The sequence below is a fragment of the Cavia porcellus genome, unplaced genomic scaffold (genome assembly GCF_034190915.1).
Source record: "Cavia porcellus strain 051 isolate PalLab524CR breed Dunkin Hartley unplaced genomic scaffold, mCavPor4.1 scaffold_12, whole genome shotgun sequence".
Taxonomy (NCBI): Eukaryota; Metazoa; Chordata; class Mammalia; order Rodentia; family Caviidae; genus Cavia; species Cavia porcellus.
The window spans coordinates 48369510-48386232 of record NW_026947495.1 but is presented as its reverse complement, the minus strand read 5'-3'; the positions used below and the strand labels follow the sequence as shown (position 1 = coordinate 48386232).

The 16723-nt window shown below is 34.0% G+C and overlaps 2 protein-coding genes across 25 annotated transcripts in view; one reads left to right on the top strand and one right to left on the bottom strand.

Moving 5' to 3' along the window:
* Baz2b (bromodomain adjacent to zinc finger domain 2B) overlaps window positions 1-16723 on the top strand; it is a 277553-nt gene that overhangs the window by 120338 nt on the left and 140492 nt on the right. The window lies entirely within an intron of this gene.
* The window catches only part of LOC134478239 (histone-lysine N-methyltransferase 2B-like), a 173760-nt gene that overhangs the window by 150130 nt on the left and 6907 nt on the right, over window positions 1-16723 (bottom strand). Inside the window, exon 2 of the mRNA XM_063258741.1 lies at window positions 15290-15513. Within this exon, the coding sequence (XP_063114811.1) occupies window positions 15290-15513 (224 nt within the window). The remainder of the gene's footprint in view (window positions 1-15289; window positions 15514-16723) is intronic.

The window sequence follows — 16723 nt, the reverse complement described above, 5'->3', positions numbered from 1 at the left end:
ATTTTGATCTCTGTAGATTGGGCTTTTCTGAATAGGGCACATAAATGGAATCATGCAACATGTAGTCATTTGTGATTGATTTTTTCTACTTAGTAGTATTTTCAGAGTATTTCCCTATTGTAGTGCACATCAATTCTTCACTTCTTTTTTTCCCAAGTAATATTTTATTCTATGCATGTAATACATTTCATTTATTTAGTTATCAATTGATGGCCATTTGAGTTACAGTATTTCTACTTTTTGGCTATTACAAAAACTGCAATAAATATTCATGCAAAAGTTTTTGAATAAACATGTTTTCATTTCTCTTTGACATGTAACCAAGTGTAGGAAATTGAATTACAGAAAGAATTGCTGGGTTTTGTAGTAATCATTATGTTTAATTCACTGAGAAAATCGAAGTCTTAATTTTTGAACATTTGGAGAGTTTAGATAAGCATGTAAACTACTGACAGTTCTGAAGTCCTTGTAGGTAAACAATATATTTCAGCCATTACACTGTAATAATTTCAATTGAGGTTTTTATAAAGGATATTTACAAAATTATTGCTTATTTTCCTAACATTCCTTTGTAGAATGATTTTTTTTAATTGAATTGGTACTTTATTTTACTTTGCAGAAGTATTCAAAACATTAGGTGCATATTTGTATTCATTATATCATGTTTAACTTTCAAAAAGTTTTAATTTTTTTAATGTAGGTCATGTTAAAACATGTTTGGAATGTAAATTTAGGGCTTATAATTTTTGCTCTGATCATTGTCACAGAGGCTCTTGACTCTTCTAAATGAAAACTAAGATATAATAATCTGTAGGCATGTCCATATATTAAAACATGAATACATATTTGTAGTTCAGAAAATAATGAAAATTATGAGGAAACTGAATGGAGCATATTTGATGGGGATAAGTGAATACATAATTTAACTATTATACTTAAGAGGATAATTGAACTATTTGTTTAGTTTGGTTTTTTCAGGTAGGGTCTCACTGTGCAATTCACGCTGGCCTTGAACTCACTATGTAGCCCTGTAGCCCTCATTGCCCTTGAATTCATGGTGAGTCTCCTGCCTCCACCTACTGGGTGTTGGAGTTACAGGAGTGTGCCACAGTACCTGGCTGAAATATTTGTTACAGTTGTGAGTGGATATGTAGAGATTGCAATGTCAATTAGAAAAGGACTAGATTCCTAAATTACTGAAAAATGGAAAGTTAAAATCTAAACAATGAATTTTTGAATAATGAAGGTTATAGAAGTATGTATTAACTTTTTGGAAAAAAATAGTTTTGATATTTGAATATGTAAAACTAAAAAAGTCACTGTTACCTAAAAATTTCAGGTCATAGTATTACCTAAAACTGCAATAAAGATAATACTCTTTTGAGGGCCAGATTAACTTTTCAGTGGATAGGATAAAATACCTGACATCTGCAGTTTAAAGAAGTTCATTTTGGCTCACAGTTTCAGTGGGCTCAGTTCATAGTCAGTTCCAAGGCACAAATGGAATGATAAAAGGGATTGGCAGAGGAAAACTATTCGTCCTACAGCAGCCAGAAAATGGAAAGGGAAGGATACAACCAGAAATAAGAGTACACCTTCCCTGGTCACATCCTCAGTAGTTTGCCTCTTCTAACCAGTTCTCATCTCCAAATGGCATAGTCAGCTATGAACAATTCACTAACCAGTATATCTCCCCCATTATCTGATCATCCTCCCAAAGTCCCACCTATGAACATGAGACTTTTGGTAAACATTTTAGATCCTAACCATATCACAAACCTAATATATTCTTGCATTCAGCCTTCCTTGGGAAAGAAATTTGCTTGGAATTGAAAATCTTTTTGGCATTTTACATTTAACTTATGGAAGAAATAATATTGACTTTTATTGAATTGTTTTTCTATCTTTTTATTTTTAGGTTGAGAGAAGCAATATTTTCTATTCTGTATTTTCCTGAGCAAACACATTAAGAACAAAATATCTAGTAAGGAGTGTGCTAGGTCTTATTTTTATAGTAGCTCTTTGAAGTAAGTGTGATTAATACAATTTTACTGATTCAGAAACTGGGTGGATATATTGGCTATGTATTGAACAATTAAGTGAATTCATAAAACAAATGCAGAGCAATAAAATGTCAGTGTAGTTACCTTCCTGTGTAGAATCTTATGGACTCTATAATTCTAAGATGAGAAGTTGTGACCTAGAATTAGTCTGAAATAGTTTTATGGGTAGTGACTCTTTAGTCTAAAGAAAAATAGTATTCGAATTTTGGGAAGGAAAAACAAAATATGTCTCAGCAGTATAAATAATATGAACAATAATGACAAGAAAACATGATATTTGTTAAGAAATTTTCTCATCTCCTCTGCAGATTGCCAACACAGTAACTCACAAAAACACAAATAAAAGGGTAAGCATTGAAATATTACAAAAAAAGTATCAAGAAAATATAAGGAAGTCACAAAGGCGGGTCTAAGGAAAAGAGCCTTAGATGAGCAATACTCTCTAGTCATCTCTTTCTCAGGAACACTCAGCTTCTCTGTGCATATGCTCTGCCATCATTTTTTTCAATCCATTTTTCTTAAACCTGGATATTCTTACACCTACGGTTTCAGTGATCTCCCAGATGGACAACAACATTTTTTCTGTTTCTATCAGTTAAAATGTCACTGTTAGAAAAAATCTGATTAGATCATAGCATCTTTTAGAGGCAGTAACACACAGATTTATAGCTGATTTATGGCTAGCCATTGTTTCCTTGGGTCATGTCTATAAGACAAATTTGTGTGTTTAAGGGTGGGATTTTGCTGGGGATTGAGCCCAGTGCTTTGTGCATACTAAGTAGGTGCTCTACCGCAGGGTCTCATCCCTAATTTTTATGTTTCAGCTAGCTTTGACCCATTGTTAAGAATTCTGTTTGCAACAAATTCTACCTGGTGAGTTAGCTGGACTATAAGTAAATAGGAAGCATAACTAATAGAGAAAACATAATGGGTCATCATGGATCTTCCTGGATGGAGTGAAGAATGTAACTGTAATTTCATAAAAACTAACATCATTTAAAGCTGACATCAAGGCAAAGGTCTTTTTTTCTGATGCTGCTTCTCTTCAAAATCTTTGATCAATCTATCCACCTCTCTTCTGACTACCATCTTGCTTCCTCTACTCCTCTTTTTCCTTCCTCTACTCCAATCTTTTAAACTATCTCATGTCTCACATACATCATTTGGCTTACGATGGTTAGAGAGTAAATGAAAACCTTCAGATCTCTCAAACAAAACAGTAGCAGTAAAACATAATTTACACAGTACCTAACACATGTTCAAGACATTATATGTTGTATATGAGGACGTGGACTTATTTTCCTTTGTATTTCAAAAATTCTGTTTGAATTTAGGAAAGTGAAGTCTCTACTTCCCAGAGGGGGAGAAAACCCCAAGTGATACTAATTTAGATTTGGATTGAATTTTAGTGAGCATAATATGAAATGGAAAAAAAGAAAGTTTAAAAATGAGAATTATTAGATAATGACTGCAATCCTCATTTTTATATTCTAGCAATTAAGCCAGCGTATCGTTTTGTTGTAAATTCTCAATAATTGTTAAGGCATAAATAATAGACCAGTAATTTAATTTTCCTTGAAATTTTATCAGAATTCTCACATTTTTCATTGTCTTTAAACTTCAGTAATTTCAATACCATTAATATAATTCTTTTTGCATATTCTTTGTTTCTCTTTGCTGCAATATAAGATATTACAATGTGGTCTCTGGATATTGAAATTAAAAATAGGTGAATAATAAGTGCAATTTTTAGAAAATAAATTTTATAATAAGTAACCTGAAACAATTATTAGCCTATATTTAATATTGGATTCTAAATGACTTTTTAGCACTTTTTTTCATATTATATGTTTACATTTTTTATTATAAGAAAATATGTATATTTTAACATAGATATTCCTTGTCATTAATAAAGAATAAGTGTACTCTCTTTTCATTGCTTATTTGCCTCTAATTTCTATTTGTCTATTTATGTATGTGACCCTCCTCCCCAAAGGACCACCCTGTTTCTTAAATCTAGACCATCTTCCAACAGCTGGTACCAATGTGACAGACACATAGCTCAATCCCTTGAATGTAAGAATCTGTTTAATTCAGTTTTCATTAAGCTCCCACGATTGCTCCAACCTACTACATATACCTATGAGATGACTTATTATCCTAAGGAGCTAGCATGTTTCAAGGTTAATAAATGCTTTCTGAAAAAATGAACATCTGATGTTTTCATAAATAGTTAATGTTGTATAATTGATATCATTTGTAGTGAATAAAATAACTTTTTAAAAAATGTATTCTTATCTTGAGTATACAGAGAAAAAGACTAGTATTTAAGTGACATCCAAAGTGCTTATTTAATATTACCCTCTTTTTTGCCATAGGCTGCAGTTTAAAAATATATGCTTCTTAGCTCTAGAAGAATTCTAAGAATTTCATACAGTTATTTATGATAGATATTGGGCACTATGAACATAAGCTTAAATTCTACTACTGTAGTTGCCTTTGTATATGTGTGGAGATACATAGATATGTATTAGTATGTTTGTGTATATATAGTAGTAATCATTTGCTGGCAGTAGCATATATGTAATCATTATAACATAGCAGCTGATACCATTTAAGAATTTCTAAATCTTTCCATTCTTCCCTTTAAAGTCATACATTACTGGGAAGCCAAATAGATGAATGTTTTAAAAATTTCTTTAGCAATGACTCAGAATATATATATATAGTATTTTTACCGGTAACAGAGATCGAACTCACGACCACAGGCTTGGAAGGCAGGCGCTTACGCCGCTGAGCTAAATCCCCAGCCCCAACTCAGAATATTTTACATTTTTGTCATTGTCCTGTGTGAATTTCATGATACTTAGCACGAGTTTTAACATATTGTCACACCTGGTACTAAACTTTTCAATAAACAGAAAGGGCTTAATATTTTAGCCAGTGTTTCCTGTGTATTTCTTTGCTTTGCCCATACAGTAAGAACGTTCTTTTGGAATTCTGGTAAAAGTTCTACTAGTATAAACGTGTGTGGAATACCAAGACTTTGGCTACTTTTAACTCTTGAAGACTCTCTCTATACAGACTGTCATCAGCATAGTGAAAGGTCCTGTAACTCTTCCTTTTTCTACTTTTTTCCTGTTAAATTCATTCTCTTTAAGTGTGTTGAAATATGGAGTATATTTTTATGATTTTTTTTACCAATAATAACTAGAGTGATAGTGTTTCAAATCGAACAAACCATCTATGATTTATGCTAGGAATATTTTGATGGAAACATTTGAGAAATGATCAAAGATGTAATGAAAGTTATTTGAGATTTTCTTCTAAGTAATCTAATTCAGTAGTTTGTAAATAAGCTAAACTTTACCTAGAATAATCTCCAGTTCATTTAATGAAATTCTCAATGCTTTGGTAATGGTAAAACACCTAGTGAAGAAAACATACACTATTTCAACAGTTTCAGTTTCTTCATAGGGTCAACTGCTGACTCAGCTCATTACTTATACATAAATCATGCCACAGCTGCCCGAAAGCTGCCAACTCATGCTTAAAAATGTTAACAGTCTAGTTAATCAGTATGCAACAGGCTTCCTCACTAAGCAAGATTTCAGTGTCTGGGAGAATAGTTTAGAATAGAACTATCATTTAGATCAGTACTGTTCAGTAAAATTTTCAGGATGGTGGTATGATAACTATTGAACACCTGAAATGTAACTAGTTTGACACTTAAATTTTACTGTTTTAATTACATTTTATACATATGATTAATGACAACCCTATTTGACAGTCCCGATTTATATATTTCTATTCATACATTGATTTTTAATTTATCAAATTCTCTACTGTCCAGGAGAATGCTATCCTTGAGCATTGTAATACAGTTTAATGAGCACACCTGAGTTTGCATGTAGTTGAAGGTCTGGCCACACAGAGAAAAACTATTTAAAATAACTTTTCTCAGGGTTGGAATGCTATTGAGGATTGAACCCATAATCTCATACATGCTAGGCAACTGTTCCACCACTCAGTTACCTTCCCAGACTTATTTTTTTTCCTTAGTTTCAGACAGGATCTTGTTAAATTGCACAGTCTGGCCTCGATCGGAGTCATCCTGCTGCTTCAGGCTCCTGACCAGCAAGGATTAATAATACTCTGATGAACTATAGTCTGTGAATCAGAAAAAAATATATATTTGTTGTGCTACTGTTGCTTCTGAAGCTGCTGTTAGTTTTACTAAATCAAATGAGTAAGACTAAAGTGAGTACTTAAAGGATCAAGAACTGAGATTTTTGGCAGGTTAAAAAGCAAGGGCTATAGGTATAAAACTTGATATGATATAATAAAAATCTTATAGTTCTGAGTTTAAATTGAAAGTACTGATATGACCTTGTAATTAATGAAGCACAAGTATTTTTGTTGACTTATTTTCTTTGAAGTGCAAAATCTGTGATCATTCTTAGATATGATAGAATACTAACTTGAATATCAGAATTTTACAACTTATGTTACTGTTTTTCTTGCCATACTTCTGTTCTAATAGGTTGTATTAATTTATGGTATGTAAATAAATGAATACATATTGCCATTTTGTTCAACAAATACTTAGTAAGCAACTGTTTTGGACAAAGAACCCCTAAGGCTCTGTAAATGTAAGAAATGTTAAGATTATACAAACATGATTTATATTCCTATAACTTTACAAATTGTTAGACAAATTTATACAAGTCCGTAATTGTGAACAGAATAAAATGTAAGTACAGTAAAGAGGCACTGATAAAATGCTTTTTAAAGGTAGATTTGGAAATTTGACTTGAAATTGTTCATAGTAACAGCTAAATGTTTACAAACCATGACTTTCAGCTTGGATAATCAGATAAAACTATGGGCTGGCATTCTAGCATAGGTTTGAAAAATGGTGCATTTGATGTGTGGATGTGAGGAGGAATGAAGAACATTGTAAAGAGAGGACTACAGTAGGAATTGAGACAAGAATTTGGGAAAACCAGATGATCAGCTGAGCATGGTGGCTCAAACCTGTAATCACAGCACCGGGGAGGATGAGGCAGGAGGATCCCCGTGAGTTTAAGACCAGCCAGGACTACATAGTGAGTTCAAGGCTAGCTGAAACTACATAGCAAGACCCTGTCTGAACAAAACAAAACATAACAACCCTGGCAAGTGCCAAGGTGAAATTCTGTGTTCAGTCCAAATCCCTGAAACAAAGTATCAAAGCAACCAAAAAGCAAGTTTTGAGAAGTCAGAAAGTCTCTAAAGTCATCCTAAAGAGTTCCTGCTGAATTCTGTTGTTGCTATGGGAAAGGGTAGAAGAATATGTGTCATCACAATGAAATTTTTAGAGGGTTAGTTTATGGAGAGAGAAGGAACACTTAGATGACCTGTGAGGTAAGAAGAAAAATCAAGAAATAAATTGAGATACTAATTATACCTATATATAAAAGCCAATAGCTGTATTTGTAGGTATTAGAGAAATTCAATAAGATGAAGATTTAGTTTAGTGATAAGATTTAGTTTAGGTTAAATGAATCTTACCTGTGCTAATAACCTTCCAGGATTTGGGCATAGTGTTTCATTGTTTTGGACCACTCTAAGTAAAAATTTTGTATAAAATAATTGGACTGCTCCTTAAGGCTTAGATTGAAAAGTTAATCAAAAGTAGAGAGCTATATACTTTTTATCTGTTTTGATCTGTATTTTCTTATTAAGAATTCTTAGCTATATAGGTAAATTTAGTATTCAAAAACCATTTAAAATATGGTTTTGCTACACATTATTTTAAATCCTTGAATTTGTGAATTTTTTCCCTAAGTTTAGAAAAACATTAATGTAGGATAATTCCTTTAAAAATGGCTTGCCAAAAGTATTCAGGTTCTTTTTGTTTTAAACAAGGAATTGGATGACACAAGCCAAAGACTATACCAAAAGTTTGTTTGAAAATGAGATGTCAAGGGATGGAAGAACTAGCTCTGCAGAGCAAACTTGGACTAAACAAAGAGAGAAAGGATAAAAAGTAAAAATAAAAGCATACTCAGCACTTTTGTGAGATGCAGGTCAGGCTACCCTGAGGAGTCATGATAGCAAGTTCCTCTTAGTGTCCAATCCTCTTTATGTCTTTCACACCTCCTGGAAGCTGGCAAAAATGCTTTACCTGTGGGCTCCTTCCAGTCATCTGGTATTGCCCAGGGATTTTGCAGTTTACAGGTCCTGCCTGCTTCTCCAAGCCAGCTTTGCCACTCTTTATCTCCTAAATCATTAACATTGCAGGAAGTCAGCTTCTTTTTCTTTTTTTGTTTAAATAGAAAACAAAACAAAACAGTGAAAGGGTACAAATAATACAGAATTTCAAGAAAAAATATACAGAAAGAAATCACTAGTTAATAGATTACATATTGTCATCTTAGAAATAGTTGTAAAATTACAAAATTAAAGCATACAAAGTGGACATTCAAACAGTGAAACTGCAAACAGTTCTGTTCAGTGATCCAACAAAAACTTAGTAATATGGTTTTCTATCTTACATACTTAAATATACATGCAGTTATATCCTTTAGATCACCTTCTTTTCATCTCTTTTTTACAATAACAATTACACATTTTGGGTTTTATTACTCCCACAGTTCCTATTAACTTTTTTTTTTTTGAAGAGAAAAAAAAAAAACAAATGTGACAAAGCAAAACAGAGTCACTTAGAACAGAAGGATGGACATAGTACATGATGTAAAAACAGAATACCAGGTGATCAACAATGGTTACCATTATGCCTCTTGCTATCTTAAAAAGAATTGCCTACATCATCAGTTACAATAAAATTGAACAAAACAGTACAGAACAAAACCAATAAAACCTAAACATTGGAGACCTTACAGGACTTCAAAAGAAGATAATAGTCAAACCAGAATGGGCACCATAGTGAATCTTACTGTCTTCAGAGTGGTTGCCTGTACCCTCAAACTTGATACTATCACACAAAACAGAATAGAGTAGAATCAGACAAAACAAGATGGGGGAAAGCAATACAGGGGTTCAAATCGGGTTAATAGGAAAACAAAAAAGTTAATATATCCCGCTATTTTTAAAATTTATTTTCCCTTAATTAAAAAAATAAGAAAAAATAAATTATTTTTTGAAAAGGGGAAAAAAGGAGATTGAGATAAAAGAAGACATAACAACAGAACAACACAGGTCAGAACAGAACAATTTAAGCATCATAGTGTTTCACCACCAGATAACCTGACATAATAGTAGTTACCATAGTGTATTTCCTTGAAATATTTGAGTATAACTTCGTATACTATAGCTTCAAACATATCAAGACAGTATGAAATCATTCAAGAGAATGAAAGTGTTACAGGGTATTTAGAACCAGCTAACAAAACGAACAATGGTTTCTATATTATCTCTTTGCCTATAAAAAATTTTGTTTATACTGTCACATATATTAAAATATAATAAGATACAACATGTTAAAACCAATGGAAACAGATGAACAACAGCTCGATGGGACTTCAAAACAAGATGATATTAAATCAGCACTAGCTGTTATGATGTCTTGTTTTCTTCAAAATAGCTATTCGTACTATCACAGACAATAAAATCGAACAACTCAGATTAAAACCATTCCAATTAATAAGTGAAAACATTGTATGGCTTCAAACCAATATTTATTAATTGGGAATCATGATTACCACATACTTTTATGTATTTGTATCATTTCTTACACTAGGGAAACTATTTGGTATTTATACATGTGAGTTTGATTTATTTCGCTTATGAGTATGGTCTCAAGCTGCATCCATTTATTTATAAATATCTCAATGTGATCATTCTTTATACCTGAATAGTACTCCAGTGTATAAAAATACCACACTTTTTTATCCATTCCTCAGTTGATGGACACTTAGGTTGTTTCCAAGATATGGCAATTACAAATTATGCTGCTATAAACATGGCTGCACATATCACTGTGCTATGATGTTTTCAGTTCTGGGAATATGCTTAGAAGTGGTATAGCTGGGTTAAATGGGGCTTCCAATCCCAGCTTTCTGAAAATCTCCAGACTGATCTCCACAGTGGTTACACCAGTCTACACTCCCACCAACAGTGCAGGAGAATTCCTTTTTCCCCACAGCCTCTCTAGCATTTGTTGTTGGTGGTTTTTTTGATCCTGGCCATTCTTTCAGGAGTGGGATGGAATCTCAGTGTGGTTTTAATTTGCATTTCTCTAATGACTAAGGATGATGAACATTTTTTCATGTATTTATTTGCCATTTGTATTTCTTCATCTGAGAATTGTGTATTCATCTCAGATGCCCACTTTTGGATTGGGTCTTTGAAGTTTGGGGGTCTGATTTTTTAAAATTCTTTGTATGTTTTAGACAGAAGTCCTTTGTCTGAGGGGCAGTTCACTAAGATTTTTTTCCAGGTTGTGGGTTTTCTTTTCACTATGCTGGAGATTTCTTTTGACATGCAGAAACTTTTAAATAAGAGGTGATCCCAGTTATTGATTCTGGGAAGTATTTTCCGTGCGTTTTGAGTCCTGTTCATGAATTCTCTACCTACTCCTATGTCTTCAAGGTTTTTACCCAATTTGTCTTCCAATAGATATAGTGTTTCTGTTTAACATTCAGATCTTTGATCCATTTAGATTTTATTTTAGTGCATGATGATAGGCATGGGTCTAGTTTTAGTTTTCGGCATACAGAGAGTCAGTTTTTCCAACACCATTTATTAAAAAGACTGTCATTCTTCCAGTGAACATGTTTGGCCCCTTTATCAAAGATAAGGTGGTTGAGTGTGTTTGTAGTTGTGGTTGTATCTTCTAATCTATTCCACTGATCTTCGGCTCTGTTTTGGTTCCAGTACCATGTTGATTTTACTACAGTTGCTTTGTGGTATAACTTCAAGTCAGAGATTGTGATGCCTGCTGCCTTGCCTTTGCTGCTTAGAACTGTCTTTGCTATTCTAGGTCTCTTCTCGTTCCAGATGAATTTTAAGAGTGATTTCTTGAGATCTATAAGGTATGTTGATGGTGTTTTTATCAGGATTACATTGAATTTGTATAACAGTTTTGGGAGAATGGCCATTTTCACAATATTTATTCTTCCTATCCATGAGCAAGGGATGTCTTTCCATTTTCTGAGATCATCTTCAATTTCATTTTTCAGTGTATTATAATTTTCCCTGTATAGCTGTTTCACTTCTTTTGTGAGAGTAATTCCTAGATATTTCATTTTTTTGGTTGCTAGTGTGAAGGGTGTGGCTTCTCTTATTTCTCTCTCTGTGATTATCTTGTTAGTATAGAGGAATGCTATTGATTTTTGAGTGCTGATTTTGTATCCAGCCACAGTGCTGAATTTATTTATTATATCTAGGAGTCTTTCAATGAAGTTTTGGGGGTCTTCTATGTAGAGTATCATGTCATCTGAAAATAATGATAATTTAACTTCTTTTCCTATCTTTACCCCTTTTATTTTTCTCTCTTGTCTAATTTCTCTGGCTAGTATTTCCAGTACTATATTAAATAGGAGCAGTGATAAGGGACATCCTTATCTTGTGCCTGATTTTAAAGTAAACGCCTTCATTTTTGGCCATTTAGTATGATATTGGCTGTTGGTTTGTCATAGGCGACCTTTATTATATTGAGGTAAAGATCGTCTATTCCAATATTCTGCAAGGCTCTTATCATAAATGAATGTTGGACCTTATCAAAAGCTTTTTCTGCATCTATAGAAATGATCATGTGATTCTTACTTTTGGTTTTATTGATGTGGTGGATTACATTTATTGATTTACGTGTGGTGAACCATCCCTGCATGCCTGGGATGAATCCCACTTGGTCATGGTATATAATCTTCTTGATGATTTGCTGCATCCTATTTGCCAATATTTTATTGAGGATTTTTGCATCTGTCTTCATTAGGGAGATTGCTCTGTAGTTCTCTCTTTCAGGTTTAGTACTAGAGTAATATTTGCTTCCAGGTTTTGGTACTAGAGTAATATTTGCTTCTCAGGTTTTGGTACCAGAATATTATTTCCTTCTCAGGTTTTGGTACTAGAGTAATATTTGCTTCCAAGAATGACTTAAGAAGGATTGCTTCACTTTCAATTTCACTGAAGAGTTTGAGGAATGTTGGTGTTAGTTCTTCTTTGTATTTCTTGTAGAATTCTGCAGTGAATCCATCTGGGCCTGGGCTCTTCTTTGTAGGTAAGGACTTAATTACGTTTTCAATTTCATTAATAGAAGTTGGGTTATTCAGCAGTTTTACATCCTCTTGACCTAGCTTTGGTAATTAGTATGTTTCTAGGAATCTGTCCAATTCTTCTGTGTTATCAAACCTTTGAGAGTAGAGGTTTTCAAAATAAGTGTTGATGATCTTCTGTAACTCTAAAGGGTCTGTAGTGATTTCACCTTTTTCATTCCTTATTGCATGAATTTGAGCTTTCTCTTCCCTTTTTAAATAAGGTTGGCTAGGGCCTTATCGATTTTTTTCTTTTAAAGAACCAATTCTTTGATTCATTGATTTTTTTTGGATTGTTTTCTTAGTCTCTATTGCGTTGATTTCTGTTCTGATTTGTATAATTTCTTCTTTTGGCTTTGGGCTTGAGTTGCTTTTCTTTTTCTAGATGTTTGAGGTGTAACATCCGGTTATTTATCTGTATTCGTTTTGTTTTCCTGATGTGGGAACTTGGTGCAATAAATTTTCCTCTGAGGACAGCTTTCATTGCATCCCACAGATTCCGGTAAGTTGTATTTGTGTTTTCATTTGTTTGTAGGTATTGTTTCATTTCTTCTTTAATTTCCTCTGTGACCCACTGATTTCTCAAGAGTGTGTTATTCAGTTTCCATGTGTTTGTGGGATTTTTGCAGTATTTTTTATCATTAATTTCTAATTTAATAGCACTATGATCTGATAACATGCAAGGGATAATTTCAACTCTTTTGCATTTATTTAAATATGTTCTGTGAGTTAATATATGGTCTGTTTTAGAGAATGACCCATGTGCTGCTGAAAAGAATGTGTATTCTGATGTTGTTGGATGGAACACTCTGTATATGTCTATCAAGTCCATTTGTTCACAGGTGCAATTCAGTTCTTTTATTTCTTTGCTGATTTTCTGTCTGGTTGATCTGTCCATTGGTGTCAATGGTGTGTTAAGATCTCCTGTTATAATTGTATTACTGCTAATTTGGTTTTTTATTTCTGTTAATACTTGTTTTATATAACTGGGTGCTCTGGAATTTGGTGCATATATATTTAAGATAGTTATCTCTTCCTCTTAAAGTTTCCCCTAACCAGTATGTAGTGATCTTCTTTGTCTGTTCTGATCATTATTGGTTTGAAGTTCACATTGTGTGCAAACAGAATAGCTACCCCCACTTTTTGTTCGGTTCCTGTTGCATGAAGTATTGTTTTCCATCCTTCGACTTTCAGTCTGTGAGTATCCTTTTGGGTTATTTAAATGGGTTTCTTGTAGACAGCATACAGTTGAATTTTGTTTCTTCATCCATTCTGCCAGTCTGTTTCTTTTAATTGGTGCATTGAGACCATTTACATTAATGGTTATAACTGTTATATGTTGGTTTATTGTTAGCATGTTATCTTTCTGCTGGTGCAACTTTACCTTTCTGTTCTGTTTAATTGTCTGCTTTGTTTAGTGGTATTTTCCTAAGTGTATCTAAACTGTCTTTCAGTATTCTTTGCAGGGTTGGCTTGGTGATCATGAAGTTCTTCAGCTGTTCTTTGTCATAGAAGTATCTTATTTCCCCATCGATTTTTTCTTTTTTCTTTTTTCTTTTTTTTACCGGTACTGGGGATTAAACTCATGACCGCCTGCTTGCCAGGCAGGTGCTTATCCCGCTGAGCTAAATCCCCAGCCCCTCTCCATCGATTTTGAAGGACAGTTTTTTAGTATATATCAGTCTAGGTTGGAAATCACTTTCCTTTAGGATCTGAAATACTTCACTCCATGCTCTGCTTGACTTTATTGTTTGTGCTGAGAAGTCTGCTGTGATTCTGATAGGTTTTCCTTTATAGGTGATCTGTCTTTTCTCTCTGACAGCTTTTAATATTCTATTCTTTTTTTCAATTTCTGGGATGTGATTATTATATGTCTGGGTGTAGTTTTATTTTGGTTATGGCTATTTGGAGTTCTGTATGCTTCATTGATCTTGATATCAGTTTTCAATCTCATGTTTGGGAAATTTTCAGCTATTCTCTAAATATCCTCTTGACGTCCTTTATGTTGTCCCCTTCATTTTCATTTATCCCTATCAACCTTATGTTGTTTTTCTTTGCATCATCTTGCCAGTGTTGAATTATTATTTCCTGATTTCTTGTTATTTTTAAATGATCTTTCCTGTTCACTGGCTGCAATCTTGTTTTTGAGGTCTGAAATTCTATTTTCACATGCATTGAGGTGGTTTTTACGGCTTTCAATGGAATTTTTGATTTCCTGTATATCTCTTTGCATCTGCTTTATATATTCTGTTTGTTTCTTACATTGTTCATCCAGGGTTTCTATCTTTTTGTTTAGTTTCTCCAGTTTTTTAACTGTGTCTTCTTTAGATATGTTCAGCATCTCCATTTCTTTTATCATTTTTTCTTTTACCTGAGAGATTATTTCTAGTTTGAATTCCTTTAAAGCTTCCCGGAGTTGCTTCTTTATTTCCGTTATTATTATTTCAGGTATTTCAGGCATATGGCATGTATTTTCTTCCATGTACATGGCTCCTTGGCTTTCTTGGGATGGGCTGGATATTTAAGACTGCATTTTGGTCTTTTGTTTCGTCATTTTCCTTTATTTCCGTGTTTCAAGTGTTATTCCAAAGCTCCCCCTGGACATGTTGGAAATTGTCTATGTCCTGGGCTCCTGGGACTCCTCTGGTAGTGTAGCTCCCTCCTTAGGTATTGAGGCTCCCAGATTAAAAGTAAATTGCCAGGTTCCTGTCAGGTAGACCTAAAGCCTCCTCCAGCCACACAGCTCCCCCGTCTGGCAGCAAAGCTCCCCTGAGGGAAAGAAGGCCTCCTGATGTGGTCCAGGGAATCCCAAATCCCACTAAGCCCAATCTAGTGTGGCCACAAGCCCCTAAAGCAAGGATCTCATACTCTCCCAGGGATTGGATTGGTGTTACCATCCAGCTACTTGGATGGCAAAGCTCCCCAGGCTGATAGAAGGTCCCCTTATGGCCTAAGTAGGCCTCAAACCTCTTCAGCAGGGCTGCTGCCTCCTCCAGGTGGTGGCAGTAGTGCTGGTGCTGTCCAGGTCGAAAGAAGGTCACAGGCAAGGCCAGAATAGGTTCCCGCAGCTTGGCCCAGTTCTCTCCTTCAGGTGGGGTAGGTGCCGTGTGCCCTTCCGGTGAGAGAGGGCAGTCAGCAAGGCTGAAGCGGGGTTCCGTGGCTTGGCCCAACTCATTCCTCCAGGCTGGCAGCTTCGGTGTGCACCAGCAAGTCAGCTTCTATTGGTCACTTTAAACAAAAACCAAGAGGAAAGAAATAATATGGTGTAATTCTGGCCAGTGATAAAGCTCAGTGGCACAGCATCTGCCTAGCAAGTATGAGGTCATAATTCCTGGTACAAAAAAAAAAAAAAAAAAGAAAGAAAGAAAAGAAGAGAGAAAAGAAAGGAAAAGACAAAAGAAACAAAAAGAAAGAAAAGGAAAGGTAAGGTGGGGGGAGAGAGAGAGTAGAAAGAAAACATAATTCTAGCTTAGTTTGAGAAGTAAATTTATATTTCCCTGGTTCTTTTCCTCAAAGTGGTAATAACTCTTTTCCTCAAAGTCAAAATATGAATCCTTTGTAAAATCAGCATAATTAGCTGAAAATTATCCATTTTTCTCTAGATTTAAATTTTTGAGTTTATTCAGTTTGAAGTTTTCTCAGCTTTGGATATCTTTAGGGTTTTTAATGTGTTTAACCAAAAGTGGAAAGTGTTCAGCTATTATTTATTCAAACAATTTTTCAGTTTCATCTCCTTTATCCTTTTTTTTTCAAAGTTCTGTTGACATGTTAGTGACTCAAAATTCCCTAAGTTATTGTTGTTCACAAGTGTTTATTCTCCAAGTTGTTCAGATTTGAAGAGTTTCTCTTCTCTCTTCAAATTCATTTTGATATCAAGTCCACTCAGTGAGTTTTTGGTTTTGGCGTTTTTTTCCCAGTTCAGAAGCAAGACTAGATAAGCACTCTACTACTGAGCCACATTTCCAACCCAGTCCTTCTTTAGATATTCTGTTTCGTTACTAAGACTTTATGTTTGCCCTTTGTTTAAAGTGTGCTCATGATTTCTTAAATAATCAGCAACTGATTGATATTACATATTCAAATATCTGTCCATAGTTTAGCACACTTTTTATTAATTGTTAAGGGAAAAGTATAGTTGAGAGGAATGTTTTATTACTTGATCTTGCCTTTGATTACTGGAAAATAAACTGCCATAAGCCAATATTACATTGGTTCTCCAACAACATACAGTTTTTAGTGAAAAATTTTTTTAGTGATATTTGTATTTTGTGATTCTTTTTGTTAATAGTAACTGGAAATGAAGCTCCAGAGACTGTGACTAATTCATCTCTTTTGGACCATCCTAGTCAAATGATTGAGTCATCTTCCTAAAGTATTTTTTAGGACAGGTTTTATTTGGTT